The sequence below is a fragment of the Bos indicus x Bos taurus genome, chromosome 20, assembly GCF_003369695.1.
Source record: "Bos indicus x Bos taurus breed Angus x Brahman F1 hybrid chromosome 20, Bos_hybrid_MaternalHap_v2.0, whole genome shotgun sequence".
NCBI lineage: Eukaryota > Metazoa > Chordata > Mammalia > Artiodactyla > Bovidae > Bos > Bos indicus x Bos taurus.
In genome coordinates this window covers 70,761,534-70,781,474 of record NC_040095.1, presented here as the reverse complement: position 1 = coordinate 70,781,474, position 19,941 = coordinate 70,761,534, and the positions used below count along the sequence as shown (strand labels likewise).

At 60.4% G+C, this 19,941-nt stretch overlaps 1 protein-coding gene across 1 annotated transcript in view; it reads right to left on the bottom strand.

Moving 5' to 3' along the window:
* Nucleotides 1-702: 702 nt before the first annotated feature.
* Nucleotides 703-19,941, bottom strand: part of SLC6A3 (solute carrier family 6 member 3) — a 34,512-nt gene continuing 15,273 nt past the window's right edge. Inside the window, exons 7-15 of the mRNA XM_027520442.1 lie at nucleotides 19,453-19,556; nucleotides 17,992-18,116; nucleotides 15,353-15,465; nucleotides 14,106-14,234; nucleotides 12,937-13,036; nucleotides 10,226-10,326; nucleotides 9,166-9,333; nucleotides 7,775-7,846; nucleotides 703-1,145 (exon numbers count right to left, since the gene is read on the bottom strand). Of these exons, the coding sequence (XP_027376243.1) occupies nucleotides 1,122-1,145; nucleotides 7,775-7,846; nucleotides 9,166-9,333; nucleotides 10,226-10,326; nucleotides 12,937-13,036; nucleotides 14,106-14,234; nucleotides 15,353-15,465; nucleotides 17,992-18,116; nucleotides 19,453-19,556 (936 nt within the window). The 3' untranslated portion in view covers nucleotides 703-1,121. The remainder of the gene's footprint in view (nucleotides 1,146-7,774; nucleotides 7,847-9,165; nucleotides 9,334-10,225; nucleotides 10,327-12,936; nucleotides 13,037-14,105; nucleotides 14,235-15,352; nucleotides 15,466-17,991; nucleotides 18,117-19,452; nucleotides 19,557-19,941) is intronic.

The following is a 19,941-nucleotide window of genomic DNA, read 5'->3' as shown; positions in this document are numbered from 1 at the left end:
CGGGAAGGACGGGGGCCCGACTCCTCTCAGCCACACCCGCGCCCGAGCACCAGTCCACCTGTGGCTCCCCTGAGCAGCCGGTTCCACGGGCCGGGCTGAGGGCCGCTCCCAGTGACGGCTGCGAGGGCTCCACGGGCCTGGCCGGCAGCCTCCCGGTGGCCCTGGGCACACGGCCAGCAGGGCGTCCCCGGACCATGGCCACGAGCCCTGCGGACGGCAGCGCCAGAGGCTAATATCCTCTGCAGCGACCTCAGTAACATTGGCCAACGGGCTTCAGAAACCGGCCCCGCCTTCCGAGCACGGGTTTGACTCCCGGGTCAACGCGGCTCTGAAAGCCATTTCCTAAGGAAACCAGAGCTGCGGCTGCTGAGACGGGCGCCTCCGAGAACCGAGATTCCGGCGGGGCCTCCCTCCTAAGGTTGGGGGGTCCAGGCTAAGCCGCAGGGGCACCCCTGCTCCTGGCAAGCTCGCCTTCTCTGTGGCTGGGGGTCCGCGGTGAGGGGACCGTGAGCTGACAGGGATCCGCGTCGGCGGGACCAGTGGCAGCCCACACAGATTTTACCGTTTTCCCTCAGCGACAAGGAAACAGGCAGCACTCTGCCCCCAGGCCGCCCGCCCCGGGGGCTCCACTGGCCCATTTGACGTGGGGATGCGTTTTCACCTTCGGTGTGGCCTCCTCCATTTCACGGCTGTACAAGAAGGCCAAACGCGACACTTGGCTTTTTAATGGGGGCAAAACAAAGGGTGTAGGAAGCTGTTGTGAGCGCCGGGGCTCTCGGCAGAGAACCTGTGACCTGTAATTACTGTTCTCTCTCCTCCACACGCGGGCCGGCGGCCTCCCCGAGCTCCAGGGGCCCTGGTGGGCCGATGCGGGTGGAGGGCAGGCAGCGGCTCTAATACACGGAACACAGCCCAGTTGATTCTACCTGCGGGATGAGCACAGACTAGGGGAGGTACACAGCGACACGTGGACGGTGGGGTCAGCTCCCGGGGCACAGGGGGCGCTCCCGTCCAGGGAAAGGCGCGTGTGTGTCCGGCGAGGCGGGGGCTGGGGGTGGGGGGCCCTCCTCGCCCTGGTCCTCTCGACGGCACCCAGCAGCTCTTCCTCTTCCTCCATCTGCCTACACCACGAGCCAGTGGTGGAGCTGCAAAGGAAACAGGCTTTGCTGAGACACGAAGTGAGGTGCCCCTTGGATACAGGCGGCTCCCGGGCTGGGGCCCTGCCGAAGCCGGGGGCAGGCGGAGGTGGGGACCAGCGTGGCTCCTGGGCACCACAGAGCTGATGCCCCAGTCGCTTCCTGGAGGCAAGTCATCGCTTCACAGAGTCAGAGCACGGTGGCCTCGAGGGGCCAGAATGCAGCCCAGCGGCCCCCGCGGACCCGGGTGCTGTGGCCTCTGCTCTGGGCAGACACTGGACGCCGCAGGCCTGGGAGGGTCCCAGAGCGCACGCCGCCAGCCTGCCCGCAACCCGCAGTGCCCCCGGTCCCTGGCGGCCTCACTCCTGGGGCCTCCGATCCTGCCCCGGGGCAGCCCCACACCCCACAGCCTCACTCCTGGGGCCTCACTCCTGGGGCCTCACTCCTGGGGCCTCTGATCCTGTCCTGGGGCAGCCCCGCGCCCCGCGGCACCAGCTGCTCTGTGCGACCCCGCAGGTGCGGATGTGGCCTCGTTCCCGGCTTGGGGGACGGGCGAGGTGGACAGGCCCCTATTTAGCTGTCCACAGGTGTCATCGCCTGTGATTACCCAGCTGTTAGCTCAGCCTGTTTTGAGCACAAGCCATTCGATCGCACTAAATGGCAAGAACCGAGTGTTTGTAAACATTTCCAAAGCAAGATGTGCAGGGCTTGTTTTTGATACGGCCGTCCAGGGGTTGGGGGATGGGGGGAAGGTGGCCCCCCTAGGGGGGTGGGGGGGAGGCGGCCCCCCCGGGGGGGTGGGGGGGAGGCGGCCCCCCCGGTGGGGGTGGGGGGGAGGCGGCCGTCCTGGGGTTGGGGGGATGGGGAGGAAGGCGGCCCCCCCAGGAGGGTGGGGGGGAGGCCGCCCCCTCGGGGGGGTGGGGGGGAGGTGGAGTGGCTCCCCTGCAGGCTCTCCCTCTCCCTGCCCTCCGAGGACCTGCCTAGGACACACTCCACGGCCCCCAAGGGCAGCTGGAGGGCAGGGCCTGGCGGGGCCGGAGCAGCAGGGGCTGGGGCCCGGGGTGGTGGCTGCGTGGTGACTTCAGGCCAGTGCTGAGGCTGGGGCGGGGGGCATACCGGGGACCCCAGCTAGGACCCAGCTCAGGCGTGAAGCGGCCCTCTGTCCCAGCCATGGACGAGCCCAAGGCAACCTTCTCGGGAGGAAGAGGAGGCCTCTCTCAGAGGTCCCACAAGGGGAGCTCAAGCCATGAGCTGGCGACCAGGAGACCAGAAACAGCGGTGGTCAGCAGGAACCTGAAACTCCAGTCCAGGCCCCTGGACCAGAGAGGTGGAGACCTTCAGGTTACTGGGCAGCTGTGTAAGAAATGGCTTAGAAGGGGACACGGGCCACAGAGATGCACAGTTCAAAGGTCAAAGGCTGCTTCCTGAGAAGAAGCGAACAAGGTCCCTGTCAGTGAAGGGGGCACAGGAAGGGGGTGGGTGATAGAGCTTTCATAATGGGGGGCTACGGGGGCATGGGCAGGGCAGTGCCAGAGAGACAGACAAAGAGATTTCTGGGCCAGGGACTCCCCGGCGGTCCAGCAGTTAGGACCGGGGCTTTCACTGCCGAGAGCCTGGGTTCAGTCCCTGGTTGGGGAAGTAAGATCCGGTAAGCTGCACACTGCAGCAGAAAACAAGGAAAAACAATGATATTTCTGGTCCAGATGGAGTAATGGGGACCTAATAGACTCTACCATTCAAAACCACTTAAAATGAACAATAAGTATATGATAATGCATTTTCAGACAGCAGGAGATTGGATGACAAAGGACAGAGACCCTGAGAGAGACCAGGAGGATGAGGCATCCAGCTGCCCCACTCGCACCCACTTTCCAGCAGCAGCGTGGGGCGCGGAGCCCAGGTCAGGTGGTGAAGCCTGGGGCTGGCGAGATGGGGTGAGCGTGGGAGAGCCCCAGGGTGTGGCAATTCACAGGACGGAGCTCCAGAGGGGCGGGCGCAGCACCCAGAGCTCTGAGTATGTACATGGGGACCCAGGGTCCAGCTGAGCGGTCAGGCACTCGAGTCCAGAGAGACCCTCCCAGCAGGATTCAAGGAACATTCTCCAAACCTAGAGACTGGGAGCTGAGGCTGCCCCACAGCCAGGCAGGAGCATCTCTTGGGTCTCGGGGAGCTGACTAGAGTGTTCCCCAAGGTCTTGCTCCAGCATCAGGAGCGCGGTGAGCCCCACACCCAATGCTGCTGTGGTCCCAACTTAACAAGTCTTCACAAGCAAGTCCCCCAGAAATCAAACTGTCTCCAAGTAATTCAATGATGACCCAGAAGAGAGCTCCAGAATATCTGGTGGTGGTTTAGTCACTAAGTTGTGTCTGACTCTTGTGACCCCAGGGACTGTAGCCCTCCAGGCTCCTCTGTCCATGGGATTCTCCAGGCAAGAATAATGGAGTGAGTTGCCATTTCTTTCTCCAGGGGATCTTCCCGACCTGGGGACTGAACCCAAGTCTCCTGCATTGTAGGCAGATTCTTTACCCACCGAGTCACAAGGGAAGCCCCCAGAATATTTAAGGTAACACAAATATATCTAGGCTTTAGCATGGTAAAACTCACAATGTCTAGAATTCAGTTAAAAATGACTAGACACGCAAGGCATCAGCAAAAGTCAGCATCTTATGAGAAAAGTCAACTGACGCTGACCCAGAAGAGAGAGAGATGTTGACACTGGCAGATGGGGGCCTTGCACAGGGATCATTACTGCACTGCACGTCCAGACAGGTAAGCTGAGGCATGACTGACAGAATGTCCCGCGTGGACTTCTAGAGGTGAAAACTGCAGTGTGTGAAATGACAGATCCGCTGGGTGGGCTTATCTGTAGATTAGGCTTTGCTGAGGTGAAAAATTAATGAACTAAACAAAGCAGCAGAAAGCACACAAAAATAAAACACAGAAGAAGAGCATTAAAGAGCCTAAACTGTGTGACCGGAACCCCTGAAGGTGATGAGGCAGGAAAAATGGAAGGAACAACAGCAAGTATTTCCAAATACACTGAGAACTGTAAACTCAGTTTCAAGAGGCTCGGGGGACTGTGGATATAAGAAGCACGAATCCTGGTGCGTAACCACACACAGTGGAGAGACGAGCTCAAGGACTCAGCGTGAAGCCCTTTCCATAAAGTTCAAAACGACGGAAACCAAACAGTCCTTCTCAGGAATTTAGCGGTACCTACAGATGCCACAGGAGAAGGCAATGGCACCCCACTCCAGTACTCTTGCCTGGAAAACCCCATGGACGGAGGAACCTGGTGGGCTGCTGTCCATGGGGTCGCTGGGAGTTGGACACGACTGAGTGACTTCCCTTTACTTTTCACTTTCATGCACTGGAGAAGGAAATGGCAACCCACCACAGTGTTCTTGCCTGGAGAATCCCAGGGACGGGGGAGCCTGGCAGGCTACAGTCCATGGGGTTGCAAAGAGTCAGATACGATTGACGTGACTTAGCAGCAGCAGCAGCATAGATGCCACAAAACTGCCCAGCAGAGAAGGCTGCATAGATGCTGGATCGAGACGGTGCTGACTCTGGGGACAGGAGGAAGGCGGACGGGGAGGCGGATGTGACCGCTGTCAAGGCGGAGCTTGTACGGTCGTTCACAAGGGTGTACTTTGTCACGTGGTTAAATAAATGAGAAACAGCCACGCGTGGGCCAATGCACAACGGAGAACCCGGACGCAGAGCCTGAAAAGACCCCTGACAGAGGGTGAGACCTGGAGGGCGACGAGCACACACAGAGCCCAGGACGGCCGCAGAGGCGAGGGGCGAGGTTTAACTCTCAGCTGCACAACTCCCAGAACTCACTAAAAACAAGAATTTACAGACCCCGGACACACAAAATATTCTGGGAGGGATAAGTAAATAAAACTACTTATAACAGTTTTCTAATAATACAAATAACAGAAGTCTGTGCTCAGACACAGGGAGACTGCAGCCAGCCCCAAAGGTAAAGGAAGCTGGACGGGTCCCGGGAACATAGAGACCCCACCCCACAGGACATGGAGACCCTGCTCACAGGAGACTCTGCCCCACAGGACCTCCCGTCCCAGCAGGACTGTGGGGCGGCAGGTGGAGAAACCCTGTCATCAAAATGCCGAGAGACGGTGACAACAGAGAACCTCGTGCCTGCAGAAACTCTGTCATAAATGAGGGCAAAGACACTCACAGATACACAAAGTTGGTAGAAACCAGCACAATACTGTAAAGCAATTATGCTTCAATTAAAAATAAACAGATTAAAAAAACACTCCCTTAGAGCAATGTCTGAAGGATACTTTTTGAGAGTCAAGAAAGTGATCTTTCCAGGAAAGATGCAGATGCCAAAAAGTGCAGTGAACAAGTGAACACTGGACGCGAGCTCGTCCAGGGAGTTTCTGGAGAAAACAGCGTAACAACAATAGTAATGGAGCCTAATTCATGGGTTAAAAAAGACATAAATGCAACACTAGCTAATAATAGCTCATTATTATTTAAGAGCTGACTCGCTGGAAAAGACCCTGATGCTGGGAAAGGTTGAAGGCAAAAGCAGGAGAGGGCAGCAGAGGACGAGATGGTTGGATGGCATCACCGACTCAACGGACATGAGTTTGAGCAAGCTCCAGGGGATGGTGAAGGACAGGGAAGCCTGGTGAGCTGCAGTCCATGGGGTCACAAAGAGTCAGACACCACTTAGCGACTAAAGAACAAAATTATTAATTATTAGTATCATTAATCAATAGCAGGAAAATTAAGTCCTTGTGATATTCAGGATGGGGGTTCACATAAAGCTTAACTTCATAGTTGAAGTTAACTTTATACTTGAAGTCCCCATATGCTTGGTACAGGGACTTCCCTGGCGACCCAGTGGTTAAGAATCTGCCTTGTAATGCAAGGGACGTGGTTCAATCCCTGGTCAGGGAACTGAGATCCCACAGGCTGTGGAGCAACTGACCTGGGGGCCACAGCTGCTGAGCCTGTGCACTCTGGAGCCCACCTGCCACAACCAGAGAGTCCATGCTCTGCAGTCAAAGACCCCACGTGACAGAGCTGCGTCAGCAACTAAAGGCCACACACAGCCAAATACATATTTAAAAACTTAAAAATACTTAAAAAATGGTCAGCATCAAAAAACCTTAAAAGAAATACACACAGTACAATTTTAAAAACAAGAATAAAACCAATAAAGCACATAAGTTCCAAACAGACAGAGTAGAATAAGAAAACAAACCCTCCAAAATCTGTCATGAAAGGCAACAGAGGGGAAGAGTAAGCATCGCAAAGTGGAGCAGAGTCATGAAAGGCGACAGAGGGGAAGAGTAAGCATCGCAAAGTGGAGCAGAGTCATGAAAGGCAACAGAGGGGAAGAATAAGCATCGCAAAGTGGAGCAGAGTTAAAAAGGTCGCAGAGTCAGGCCCAGCTGTATCAGTGATCCCAACAAAGGTAAAGCAGATTAGTCTGCCCGATTGCCAGACTAAAACGCTTCAGTGTATTCGAGGACTGCAAAGCGCGCCTAAACTTTAGGATGGCTGCAAAGTGGGAAGTTAAAAGATGACAAAAGACGTTTCAGGTAAACTCTGAAGAGAGCTTGTGCAGCTGTAGCCCTCTAGATGAAAAGGACTTTAAGAGCAAAAGCATCTCAAGGCAAGAGGACAGGCTGGGTTACAAGGAAGACTGATCATCCTGAGCTCGTACGAGTCCCAGAAAACGCGCAGGTCAGATAAAGCGGAATCCAGTAGAGCTACAGGGAAAACGGACAAATATGCTTTCACGGTAGGCTATCCCGCACACGCCTCCTGCGCGGTAGGCTATCCCGCACACGCCTCCTGCGCGGTAGGCTATCCCGCACACGCCTCCTGATTGCTGATGGCTGAACAGAGTGGAAACGGGCGAAGTCGTGGAAGATTTGAACAGCATAGTTACCAGCCGGATCTAATGGACAGAAGGAGAACTGTGTGTCAACAATTAGGGAAGACATCTCATCTAAGGACAGAAGCGACACTTATAAAAGCTGGGTAGGTACTTGGCCACAAAGGAGCATCAAGAGACTTCAAAGAAGGGTAAAAAGGTGTCTGAACACAATACCATTAATTTAGAAACGAATAACAAAAAATAGAACATCCCCATGTATTTAGGGATTTCAGAGTTACAAGCAACTCGTGGGTGGAAGAAGTCACAACGAAAATTAAAACACGTTTAAAACTAAATAATAAACAAAACGCTATGTTAAAAGCTATGGAATGCAGCCACCAGGGTATTCTGTGGGAAATTCTTAGCCTTGAATGCTCATGTGAGAAAAGAAGAAAGGTTGAAAATTAACAATCCAGGGTCTAAATTAAGAAGTTAGTTAAGGTGTGACAGAGTAGACCAATGAAAGTAGAAGAAATAAAGACATCAGAGCTGGAAGGAAGGAGACAGAAGGCAAAGCTCGAACGGCGTGTTCTGCACCAAGTCAGTGGCCCTTCAGTCTCCAGAGCGGAAGTTCTCTGTCCGTTAGCCCCGCCCAGCCATGCCCCTTACAAGGTGTCTGAGTCAGTGCCCACTTGCTGGGGGACTCGCCAGGCAGCGCCTGTGGCCACGGCTAGCGTCCTAGGGCGGGAGGAGCCCCCGCGGCACTCACCGTGAACTGGCGCACCTCCCCGCTGTCCACCCGTCCGTGCTCCGTCTCGGGCGTGATGGCGTAGGCCAGTTTCTAGAAGAGAAGGGGCCGCCATGGGCGCCGGCCCAGCGTGGTGGGCGGGCCCAGGGTGACCACCACACAGGTGGGGGCTGATGGCCAGGTCTCCTTAGACCCTGGAGCAAAGTCCAGGCCGACCGGAGGGAACAGGATTGGGTGTGGAGTCTCGGTGGCGGGCCCTGCAGGCAGGGGAGCCCACACGCTCCAGCAGGGCCTGCGGGTCCCTCGGGGTGGGGGTCCGGGAGGTCCTGCTGTCTCTCACAGCCAGAGGGGAGGCTGGTTCCCTCCCACCACCTCCCCCTACCCCTCGGACAGCTCCCCCCCGGCCTCTCAGCAGCTGGCCCATGGACTGTCTGGGGCCAGGCGTCCCCCCCAGGTGTCACTGACCCCCATCTGAGCACTGAGATTCTAGGGAGTGAGTCTGGCTGGCGGGAGGTCCAGGCCCTGCAGGCCCCCTCCCCAGCCCACACAGAGGGGTCTCTCCCAGGGCCAGCAGTCACCTGCTGTCTGCAGGGCTGTCCCCCGGAGGCTGTGAGCACGGGGGCTGTGAGCGGCGCCTACACTGCCTGACACCGTCCAGCTCTGCTGGGGGCCGCGAGGGCCTGGCCTGGGCTGGGCCTGCTTGATGCTGAGGGACGGGCTGGGGGCCAGCCTGCGAGGGGACCCCGCCTTTGCGTCCAAGCCAGAGAGACGCCACGTGGCCCTCGGGGGATGCTTGGACCTGCTGGGGTACAGCCAGGGGCTTCGCTCCCCTGAGAGACTGGAATCGGGCATCAAGCAATGTCTGAGGGCTCCGGGAGAGCGTGCGGGGCTACGACCTCCATCTCTTTTTCCAGGAATCCCAGCACCGCAATGGGGGCAGGGGGGAGCCCCTGTGCTCAGGTCACAGGTCACCCCCCCACCGCCTGCTTCACAGGGGACTCAGCAGTGGGCCTGACTCGGAGGCCCGGAGCCACCTCCGCCCTCACGGGGGTCCTGCCTGGCGGCCCCGCTGCCCCGGCTCAGCCCCGGGTGGGCCTGGTCCCCCGAGTCCACCCCCACCCTCAGACCACGGCGTCCACACGGTGCACAGCAGGCGAGCTCACACCCAGATACCCGCTGGCAAGCACACACGTGCATGCCCACGTGAGAACACACAGGCTCACACACACAACACGCCCAGACACACACGTGTAGACACACACCCAGCCCTCGTGCCTGGCACAGTCACCGCCCATCCAGACTCTCCTGCTGGTCCGAGACGAGCCGGTGGGAGCAGGCCCGGGACTCCCACCTGACCTCGCCGGCGGCCTCGCACTGGGCAGAAGGGCAGGAGGGGCCGTGCAGACACGCACCTCCCGCGAGGAGCCGGGCAGGCTGCACAGCTTGTAGGCGGCGTAGATGGGGACCACAGACATGGAGGACGCAGCGATGGCCCAGCCCAGCGCGGTGGCCCACTCGGGGAAGACGTAGGCTCCGTAGTGCGGGGGCCTGAAGGTCGCGATGCTGACCACGACCACAAACTGAAACCGAGCGGCAGGGTCAGGGGCAGCTGGGGCCAGGGGCTCCCGAGCGGCGGCTCTGGGGGAGGGCCCCCCACACAATGGCCTGAGGCTGCGGGCCCCGCGGTGGGGGCACATGCCCCTGAGTCTCAGGGCTGATGGGAGGGGCTCTCTCGCTGTCCTCCAAACCCCCGGGTTACCACGTGAGGAGAAGCAGGGCACCTCACTGACTGGAGGCAGGAGGGGTGACCAGAAGCCCCTGAGCGGGATTGGACCAGAAGCCTCACCCCGGCTCCACTTCCTCTCCTGCTGGCCCTTGGGGGTCGGGGCTGCCCGCGCCTACTCGCACCCGGGGGGCTGGGCTGGCTGGGTGGAGGCGGGTGCTGAGGGCCCCAAACAGCCAGCCGGGGCCGTTGGATAGGGGGGACAGTCAGGGGTCCTGAGCCACTGGGACTCGGCCACGGCCACGCGGCCCTGCAGCCGTGGAGTGGACTTACGGCCGGGTTCCAACACAGCAGGCCGCAGGTGGACTTGCCCACCGGCCAGAGCTTGCCCAGCCCAGACCACGAGCAGCCACCGGACGTGCCGGGGAGCCCCGGGCCCGTGCTGTGGGTGAACCCTGTCTACTTCCGTCCCGCCTCACGGCCGAGCACCCGCTGACCCCGAGGCTGACTTCCCTCCGCGGCCTCCAGGCAGAGGCACTGTCGGGTGAGGACCACCCTGCCGCCCACGTGGGTGTCTCGGTGGGCCCAGAGTGGGAGCCATGCTTCCAGGAGACCCGAGGATTTGGGGGGCCAGCCTGCCCTCCCGGCTGAGCCCGTGACCTGCTGACTCCCGCCCCTAGGGACCCGGTCAGGTAACGGCTGGGGCGGGGCGGGGTAGAGGGCGGGGCGGAGGGGGCGGAGGGCTTCACCAGGAGGAAGCAGGGGCTGACGAACTTCCAGCACAGCCGCCAGTAGAGGCTGGGCCGCCGCCCGGTCATCTGCTTGATGTCGTCGCTGAACTGCCACACACCTGCAGCAGAGGGCCAGGCAGGGCGTCAGTGCGGCCCGCCTGGAGATGCGGCCCCCACCCCACCCCCTGCCCCCCGCCCCCGGCTCCCCCTGGAGCCCAGGGTGCACGGTGCTGCCCAGGCCACAGCGGGGGGTCATGCCGACTGGAGCCCGTGCACGTCCCCAGGGTGACCCTGGCATCACTGACGACCGTAAGGGAGGGCCTGTGGGGCTCCCACCCTCCTCCGCGAGGCCCACGGCCACCCCTGCCTCCCCTCTGTAATGAACATTATTCTTCTTTGCAAAAATCATGGTGAAACATACATCACGTGAAGCTTTCCGTTTGACCGATGCAAGCACACAGCCCAGCGGCTTGAAGCAGGGTCGCACTGCTGTGCAGCCATGCCCGCCACCCTCCCCAGGCCTTCCTCGCCTTCCCCAGCGGAGGCCCCGGCCCTCCCCATCCTGCTTCCAGCCTCTGTGACCCTGGCTGTCCAGGGACCTGAGGGACTCCCGCGGGATCTGTCTGTCTGTGCCTGGCTCATGTCCCCAAGCACAGCGTCCTCTGTGCTCATCCAGGCAGGAGCAGGTGTCCGAGTGTCCCACTTTTTAGGGCTAAACTATGCCCACATGCATACAGTCATTATATTGTAGGGAAAGCTCCTGCTAGAAGCTGGATGAGCCAGTTTCTCCAGGTCTCACGCTCATTTCTCCCACCCTGAGGCCGGGTGATGGCTGGCCGCCTGAGTCTCATGTCACATGTGGGGACATCAGAGAGACAACTCCACGCAGGATTCCCTCTTCACACTCAGCCCCATCACCAGACCTCAGATCGGAGAGAGACTGAGGAAGCGGGGTGGAGGCTGAACCTAAAAGCCCGCAGAGACGGGGTGTCCCCGGGGCCCCTTGGGCAGCTCTGGGGCAGGCAGCCCCTCCCACACTGGCCCATCCGGAGACCAGGGGCCTCAGGGCACTGAGAGGCCAGGCGTGCTCTGGTGTGAACTGCTGTCTGCAGGAAGTGCGGTCTCTGCATTCAGAGGCTTTGGGGAGCGTGTGGTCGCCGCAAGGCCAGCTCCCCTGGGCCTCCACCAGCTCTGCGATGTTCATGGCTGCTGGATACATTTGAGGCACTTTCTCTCTTTCTCTGAGGTTTTATTTTCGGACATTGTTGTTGTTCAGTCGCTCAGTCATGTCCGACTCTTTGTGACCCCATGGACTGTAGAACACCAGGTCTCCCTGTCCTTCACCATCTCCCGGAGCTTGCTCAAACTCAGGTCCATTGAGTCAGTGATGCCATCCAACCATCTCATCCTCTGTTGCCCCCTTCTCCTCCTGCCCTCAATCTTTCCAATCTTTCCAGGGTCTTTTCCAGTGAGTCAGCTCCTTGCTTCAGATGGCCAAAGTATTGGAGCTTCAGCTTCAGCATCAGCATCAGTCCTTCCAATGAATATTCAGGGTTGATTTGGGGAGATTACAATCTAAAACCGTAGACTAGGTATTGATTCCAGATGCCAATGAAAGTACAGACAGGCTGATACTTCCCTTTTCTTTTTTTTTTGATACTTCCCTTTTCTGTAGAAAAGGAAATGTAACTGGAAAAATGTTTTTGGAATACGAGCTATTTGTCGGTTAAGCCTCTCAAAGCTAGAGTGCTTTTCAGGTTATAACTTCAGGGCTGAAGCAGAGGCCGTGACCCCTCATGTGGCACCAGGGCTGTCTCCAGATTGCGGTTCTCGAACAGCACAGACCTCTGGCTTTGGCCGGAGCACACACACGTGCAAGAAGTGTGCCTGTTATATCGGGCCCTCATGGCGAGCGTCGTCAAGGACGCCTGGTCAGGTGAGCCAAGCAACACCAGGACCCAAGCCCCAGGAGAGACACGGAGAGCTAGCACGGCGGGGGGGGGGGTGGGGTATGGTGGCGGGAAGGACGGCAGAATTCTGCAGGGCGGCCTTCCGCTGCTGTCAGACCTGAATCAGGACATGCCGGGAAACGTGGACACGCAGGAGGGGCAGGGGCACACAGCCGCAGGCTGGGCCCAGCCTCTTCTGGGGACCACCTGCCAACCAGCTGGCCCCCCACCCTGAGGGGCTCCCAGTCCCAGCGCCCGAGTGCTGGACCTGGTTGAGGGGGGTCCGGAGTCTGGTGGGGCCGTCGTGCGGAGTCGGGAGCTCTGGCCTGAGACTGAGCCGTGGTGCGCTCACCAAACGTTCCTGTCTCTTCCCTCCCATCAGCTGAGGGCCCTAGAGACATGCCGCCTCGGCCAGTTCCCCTGCCTCCCTGGTGCCGGGACTCTGTTCAGCGGGACGCAGAGACCGCCTCCACCAGCTGGCGGCACCCAGAGCGAAGCACACCCTCCTCCTCCAAGGCCAGCCCAGGGTCACGTGGCCACACTGAGTGCCCTGACCACAGGGGTGACTTCAGGGTGCTGTCCAGGCTAACTGCCTTCACAGATCCAACCGAGCAGCGGTGGCCAAGCCCCGCTCTGTGGTGCCACAGTGCTCACAATGCAGGGCCACTGGGTGCCACAGTGACCAACCCCGAGGATGCTGGCCTGATCGGTCACGATGCCAGCACAGCAGCTCTGTCCTGCTGGTGGGAGCGCGCCATCCCAAGGAGGACTCGTTCTTACCATAGAACCAGGCCACCCCGATGACCTCCATGAGCACCCCGAAGAGGATGGACGTGCCGGCCGCGAAGTGATCCAGCAGCGTGAAGACATAGATGCCGCCCTGGGGGGAAGGAGGGCACACCCGCTGAGCTCGGGGTGCCTGGCTCTCATGCCTGCCCACAGAACTGCTCTTCCCAAATATCAGCCTGGCCTGAGGCACCAGCTTACAGACACCTTCTATTTTACTCTCTATGGAGCGTCACTCAGGAAAGAAACTAAAGTTCAGTCCACGAGCAGCCACTTGGGAACCCGGCTATTACAAAAAAACCAACCTCTCCCCGCCTTTCCAGGGCTCCTGATACAGTTAGGAATGAAAGCCAGGAAATGCCGACCATGGCAGAACCTCTGTGAGGAGGGGGCCCTGAGCCCTGTACCCCCACCCCAACCCCGGACAGACCTCCCCGAAACCTGAGTGAAAGTGAAAGTCGCTCTGTTGTGTCTGACTCTTTGCCACCCCATGGACTATACAGTCCATGGATTCTCCAGGCCAGAATACTGGAATAGGTAGCTGTTCCCTTCTCCAGGAGATCTTCCCAACCAGGGATCAAACCCAGGTCTCCCACATTGGAGGTGGATTTTTTACTGTCTGAGCCCCCGGGGAAGCCCAAGAATACTGGAGTGGGTAGCCTTGCCCTCCTCCAGGGGATCTTCCTGACTTAGGAATCGAACCGGGGTTTCCTGCGTTGAAGGCGGATTCTTTACCAGCTGAGCCCCCCGGGAAGCCCAAGAATACTGGAGTGGGTAGCCTATCCCTTCTCCAGCAGATCTTCCCGACTCAGGAATTGAACCAGGGTCTCCTGCATTGCAGGCAGATTCTTTACCAGCTGAGCCACCAGGGAAGCCCCCCAACCCTCTTGCCCCACAAACCCAAGGGCACCTCGCAGGGAGCTATCCAGGTGCTGAAACACTGGAGACCGAGCCCTCACGTGCCCAGGTGCTGCGTGTGACCGCGGGGACTCTGAGTGACCGTTGGTGCCATCCTGCCTGATTCAAGGCCACCATGTGTGTGACCACCTGTGTGTCGTTACAGGTCACGGGTTGTTTGTGGGGGTGGGGGGCGCCCCTGCTCCGTCTGCCCTGATGGCAGCAGGTGCTAACGAGACAGTGTCCGGGGCAATGTGGGCACTCACGTTGGTGACGCAGAAGAGGGACAGGAGGAAGGTGGCCAGGACGACGAGCAGCGTGAAGAGCTCCCGGTGCCGGTGCAGCAGCTGGAACTCATCCGCGAGCCCGGTGATCACGGACTCCATGCCGCCCATCTGCAGCCGGGACAGAAGGGGTGCTGTGGGGCGGCCCTCTGCCCCCCCGGGGGCCCGCGTGTGGCGTCTCCACCCACGTGCTCAGTCGGGAGCCGCACGGGGTCCCGGGGGGCAGAGGACACCCCCAGCGAGGGCTGCTCCCCCGGCATGGCCACTGGAGACGGAGGACCTGGGTGGGCGTCCTGCCCTCTGGTGGGGAGCTGACGGAGGACCTGGGTGGGCGTCCTGCCCTCTGGTGGGGAGCTGCATGGCCAGAGTCGCGCTGTCTCCTGTGTCACCACAAAGGCTCAGCTCCGCCCGGCTTCTCTAAGCAAGTGTCTGCCCCACCGCACAGCTGAGCTCTGTTCCCAGGAGGCCTGGCTTGGCCACTGGCCGTGTCCCCACTGACGTGGCCTTCCTGGCTCTCAGCACTGTCCAGAGAGGGTGTCTCCAGGAAGCCTGGCCTCCAAGGAGCCTCTGCCCTGTTCAGTTGGGACCACGTCCTCTGGGAAGTGCTGCTGGCGGGACTCATCTACCACGGGTGCGGTCCACCCAGGGGGTGGGTGGGAAGGCGGACTGGGAGAAGCAGGTGGAGTGGCCAGCTTTCACAGGGGAGGGACTGGGGGCTCCTTCCTCTTCCAGGAGGCTCAGGGGGCGCAGACACGGGACCTGAGATCTCAGGTGCTGGTCTCCAGCAGGCCGCGTGGAGGAGGAGCGTGAGGAAGTCTGCCTCCCAGGGGCCCACAGGGCCACCACAGAATGGATGTCTAGTGGGCCAGGCGGGAGGCTTTGCCCCCTGCTACCTCGAAAGGGCACCCACTCCCGCCGGCAGCTGTGGGGCAGGGAAAGCTGGAGTCAGGCCCGGCCTCGCTGGGTGCTGTGTGGACCCCATTTCCTGCAGCACCCTACTCCCGCCTCCCTCGCCCGGGACTCGCCATGCCCCTCAGGGGCGGCAGGGCAGAGCTGGTCTGAAGAGCCCTCCCCAGGAACTGTGGGGCCCCGCCGCCCTCCCACTCGGGGGCTCTGCGCAGGCACATGTACGTGTGGGCCCCGGGTGTCTCCAGGCTAGCCAGCCTCCGAGGGCGGTGGGTGAGCTGGCTGTCCCTGGCGGGGGCCCAGAGCATACAGAGATCACTCACGGCACTGTCGATGCCCAGGGTCAGCAGCATGACGAAGAAGACCACAGCCCAGACGGACGACAGTGGGAGCGTGGCCAGCGCCTCGGGGTAGATGATGAAGATCAGCCCCGGCCCTGAGAGCAGACCCTCCGGTTACCCCGGGCAGACCTTCCAGGTACTCCCCACCCCCACAACCTGGCCCTAAGGCAGTGCAAAAACTGCTCTCCTTGCACAGCCCTCCATCCTTGAGTTCAGGGCCCAGGACTTGGGAGAAGGGAAGCCAGGTCCTGGAGCGAGGGCTCTGCTCTGTCCCCCAGCCCTCGGCCATTCCCACACCCCGTGCCCCCAGAGGAGGGGGCCCAGGAGAGGAGGGGGCACACCAGCAGGGAGAGAGCAGGACAGGCTTCCCGGGGGACACCCTGTGCTTCCTGCCTCCAGACCCTGGGGGCCTCCTGGTTGGTTTCCTGTGCCTGTCGCTCACACACTCACACTCACACTCACGCACGCTGCTGTGGTCAGGCAGCCTACATGGTAGATGCTTTTCTGTGCCAGTGTACGACTCTTTAAGTGTGAGCTTTAAAAGCCACGTGCTGTTACAGAGATGCCACAACTTAGCGTGCGTTCTCCACGTGCTCCCTGCAACGCGCGTGTTTCTGTCCCCTCTGACTGTCTCCCAGACATACTCCTGGGGGTGGGGATACAGGGGGCCACGCCAGCTCCCTCACCCCAGCAGGTGGGATCTGGGTGGAGGTGGGGAGGGGTGGGAGTGGTCAGGCACTTTGACTGCAAATGACCCCAAAGTAAAGAATATCCCCACAGGAAGCTGCTAGTTGAACACTTTCAGGGTTAGTTTTACAAGAAGTGCCAGGCAGCTCGCTGGCACGGCCTCTGAGAGCTTGCTCATGGATGTACAACTTAGCACTTTCCTGGTTCCCCGTCCTCAGCGGGGCCTGGGTCAGGCACCAGCCGGTAGGGACAGGAACGGGGCAGTTACTGATGCTTCTAGAGAATTAAAGGCCGGAGCCAGCCTCCACCTCCAGGATCTGTCAGGGGCCCTAGTGTTGACCTGGGCTCTGGGACTCCCAACACTCCAAGAAGGAGCACGGTTTCTGATGCGGGCAGGAGGGGCAGATGGTTTGAAAAGCCCTGAAATCTAAGCGCCAGGACCTGGAAGATGCCCATCAGTTTGGCTGAACTAAAGTCAGTATCCTCACTTTTCATTTTTGCTCCTGGGTTAATATTTCCCCCCACCGTTTTCTTGAGAATTAGAGCCATAAATGACATTTACTTTGCTTTTCTGGGAAATGCAATGAAGAGGGTCAGTAACTTTCTGGGGTTAATGGGGATTCTTGCAAACTATTGCTATTTATCATAATAAAGGGCAAAACCCAGTGAAAATGCATAAATGCAACAGTGAGTAAATTCCACTGCTCCGTCCTTATTTGCATTAGGTTCCCTTTCCTGCCTTTATTGGATTTTTTTTTCCTGGAGGAAAGAGTGGATCTGAAAGCACGTGGAGATTCATCTGGGTCCCCAGCTTTCCTGCCAGACTTGGAGGGGCTTGTCCTGCCGGCTCCAAACTCAGCTCCCTGCTTTCCAAGCAGGGCTTCCAACCCTCGACGGGTGGACTGATGGGCTGACCCGCTGAGAGCTCAGGGCGCCAGTGGGGTCAGCCCTCTGTGCTCCTCAGTTGCTCTGCTAACGTCATCCTCCCGCTCGAGAGTAAGAAGACCCAGGAAGAGAGGAACTTGGGTGAGGGGGAAGGAGGGGCCGCCCCTGAGTGGGATGGTCTCAGATGAAGGGGCTCCTCCAGGCGCAGGCGCAGGACAACCCTCAGGCCGGTGGGGCCAGCAGCGATTTGGGGCCCAGGCCCTGGACTGACCCAGCTCCAGACTGCCTCAGCCACGCCTTCCACCCGGGATCTAGCACCAACAGACCCTCCCCCTGCACGGAATGCCCAGGGGTGCAGCAATCAGGGCTCCCCAGCACCCTGTTCTGGGCCAGGGCCCCTAGTCCTCTCCTGCTGGCCCAGGTTGCTCCTCTACGTCACCAGTGCCCACTCTTCTGCTGCCTGCTCCCGGCCTCTGAGTCCTCATCTGCAGACACTCCTGTCTGCGTTGGCTTGGTGAGCAGGTTGGGAGCATGGGTCTCTGTTGCCACCGTGTGCCAGAGACTCCGGGGGTTTATCCGCTATTACCCCACTCCCACGTGTATGCGCCACGGCCCTTGGAGGGCTGGGGGAAAAGCTTCGGAACAGAGTAACTGCTGGCGTCCAAGCCAGCCCAGCCTCTTTCTGGCTGACCACATTGAGGTCCGGCCATCTGTGCCACTTGGAACGACTCTGAGCCCTCAGCTGCACGTTCCCCACCAGGTGAGGGGGACCGGACCCTTGTCCTGCAGCCCGAGTGGCTTCCATGAGGAGCCCTGGGCCGAGGGCCAACCTCAACCTGGCCTTGGCGTCCAGCAGGAGGGCCCGAGGGGCAGGAGCTGGGAGTGCATGGAGGCGGTGGGTGCATTGTGCCCAGGTACCCTGCTCTCTGCCGTGTCAGCTGCTCCTGGGAAGGGCCCTGGGTGCCCGTGCACTTCCCTCTCAGCTTGCAGGGAAACACTTCTAGAACTGGGCGGCCCGGGAGCGGGCGCGTGGGGACCTTACCACTCACCATCCTTGGCCACGTCCCCGATGGGGACACTGTGCTTCTGGGCCATGTACCCCAGGAAGGAGAAGACCACGAAGCCGGAGGAGAAGCTCGTCAGCGAGTTGACGGAGGTGGTGATGATGGCGTCTCTGCAGGAACAAGACACGCTGTCCCAGCCCGGCTGGGCGCCACTGCAATTTCCCGTCATTATTCGTAATTGGCTGTGTCTGGTGCGGGCGGCTGGGGGCGCTCCCCAGACAGGCAGGCCGGCCCCTCCTGTGACCCCAGAGCCTGTCCCAGGCTGCCCTGCGGGAGGGAGGCTGGCACCCGCTGACAGTGGTGAGTGTCCCACTTGCACCCCCCGCTGAGCAGCTCTGGGCACTGGCCACGCCCTGGCCAGGTCAGGCCTCCGGTGACCAGCCATCTGCGCTTGCCTGGGGACCAAGGGACTCTCTCCTGGGACTCTCGACTCAGCACTGATGGCGAGATGATCCCACAGGCAAAGCTAGGCTCGGGTGGGCAGCCCACTGACCACGGGGTCCCCACCCTGACCCACAGGGCTGCCAGGCAGGGCTTGGAGATGCCTCCCGGGGAACTTATTAAGATGCAGGTGCTGACGGGGTGGGTCTGGTGGGGCCCAGATGCTGTGTTTCCCCTACGTGCCTGGGGGCCCAGGGCTGCTGGCCCGGGGACCCCGCTCTGAGGGCCGAGAATTCAGAGCAGGGAGGAGGGGCTGCGGGGCCAGCCCTCTGGGGTGCCTGAGTGCAGGACCCTCACAGACTCAGATGGGCACAGGGTGGGCTCGGGAGCCGCTGTCTGGCCTGCCATCCAGACGCCAGCTCTGTGTGGACCCCTGGGTAGGGTCGGTCGGGCCATTCTGCTGCGCACACCGCCTTTGTATTTTTAACCGCATTTTTATCCTCATGATATGAAAGAAAACAAACACTGGCTCAAAGGTCAAGGAAGCAGTCCCGGAGGAAACCCCTTTCTCTGTCTTTAGAACGACATTTCGGGCCGGCAGGGGGCTGCAGGTCACCCAGGTCCTCCTGGGCCGGGCAGCGCCGGCGGGCAGGCTGCTGGGGCTCTGGGCACGTGGCACGGCCGTGCTCCCACCTGTCCTGGCGCTGAGTCTGCGGGGGGCTCCGTGGGGCCAGGGCGCGCCTGGGGCCCCCGCTCCCTCAGTGAAGGCCAGGTGGGGACACGCACAGGTCCTTCCTCGTGGGAGACAGGTGTGAGGAGCCTGACCCCGGATGCTGGGAGGATGGGGTGGCCAAGCCAGGCAGAGGAGGGGCCTCCTCCCAGGGAGGGGGCAGCGTCTTCCTGCCTCAAAGCCTCCCTTAAGCAGGAATGCGCGTTGGCCTGTCGCTTCCCTGTCTCATTTTCACGTGCGGTTAAGGGGCTGTAAGCACGGCTCCTGTCCCCTCCCCTCACCCAGGGGCACACCCGCCAGCCTGACGCCACAGGCCTCTCTCGGCCGGGACTCACCGGTAGCAGTTGTTGGTGAACTTATTATAACTGGAGAAGGCGATGAGCACCCCAAGGCCCACGCCCAGCGAGAAGCATATCTGGATGGCCGCATCTATCCAGACCTGCAGGAGCAGAGACAGAGTGAGCGCTCCCCACAAGGAGAGGTACCTGAGGGGAGACAGAGGGGGTGAGCGGCCCCCGAGGGGAGACAGAGGGGGGTGAGCGGCCCCCAAGGGGAGACATCCCTGAGAGGAGACAGAGCGGGGTGAGCGGCTCCCGAGGGGAGACAGAGGGGGTGAGCGGCCCCCAAGGGGAGACATCCCTGAGGGGAGACAGAGCGGGGTGAGCAGCCCCTGAGGGAAGAGACAGAGGGGATGAGTGGCCCCCGAGGGGAGACAGAGGGGGTGAGCGGCCCCCGAGGGGAGAGACAGAGGGGTAAGCGGCCCCCGAGGGGAGACAGAGCAGGGTAAGCGGCCCCCGTGGGGAGACAGAGGGGGTGAGTGGTCC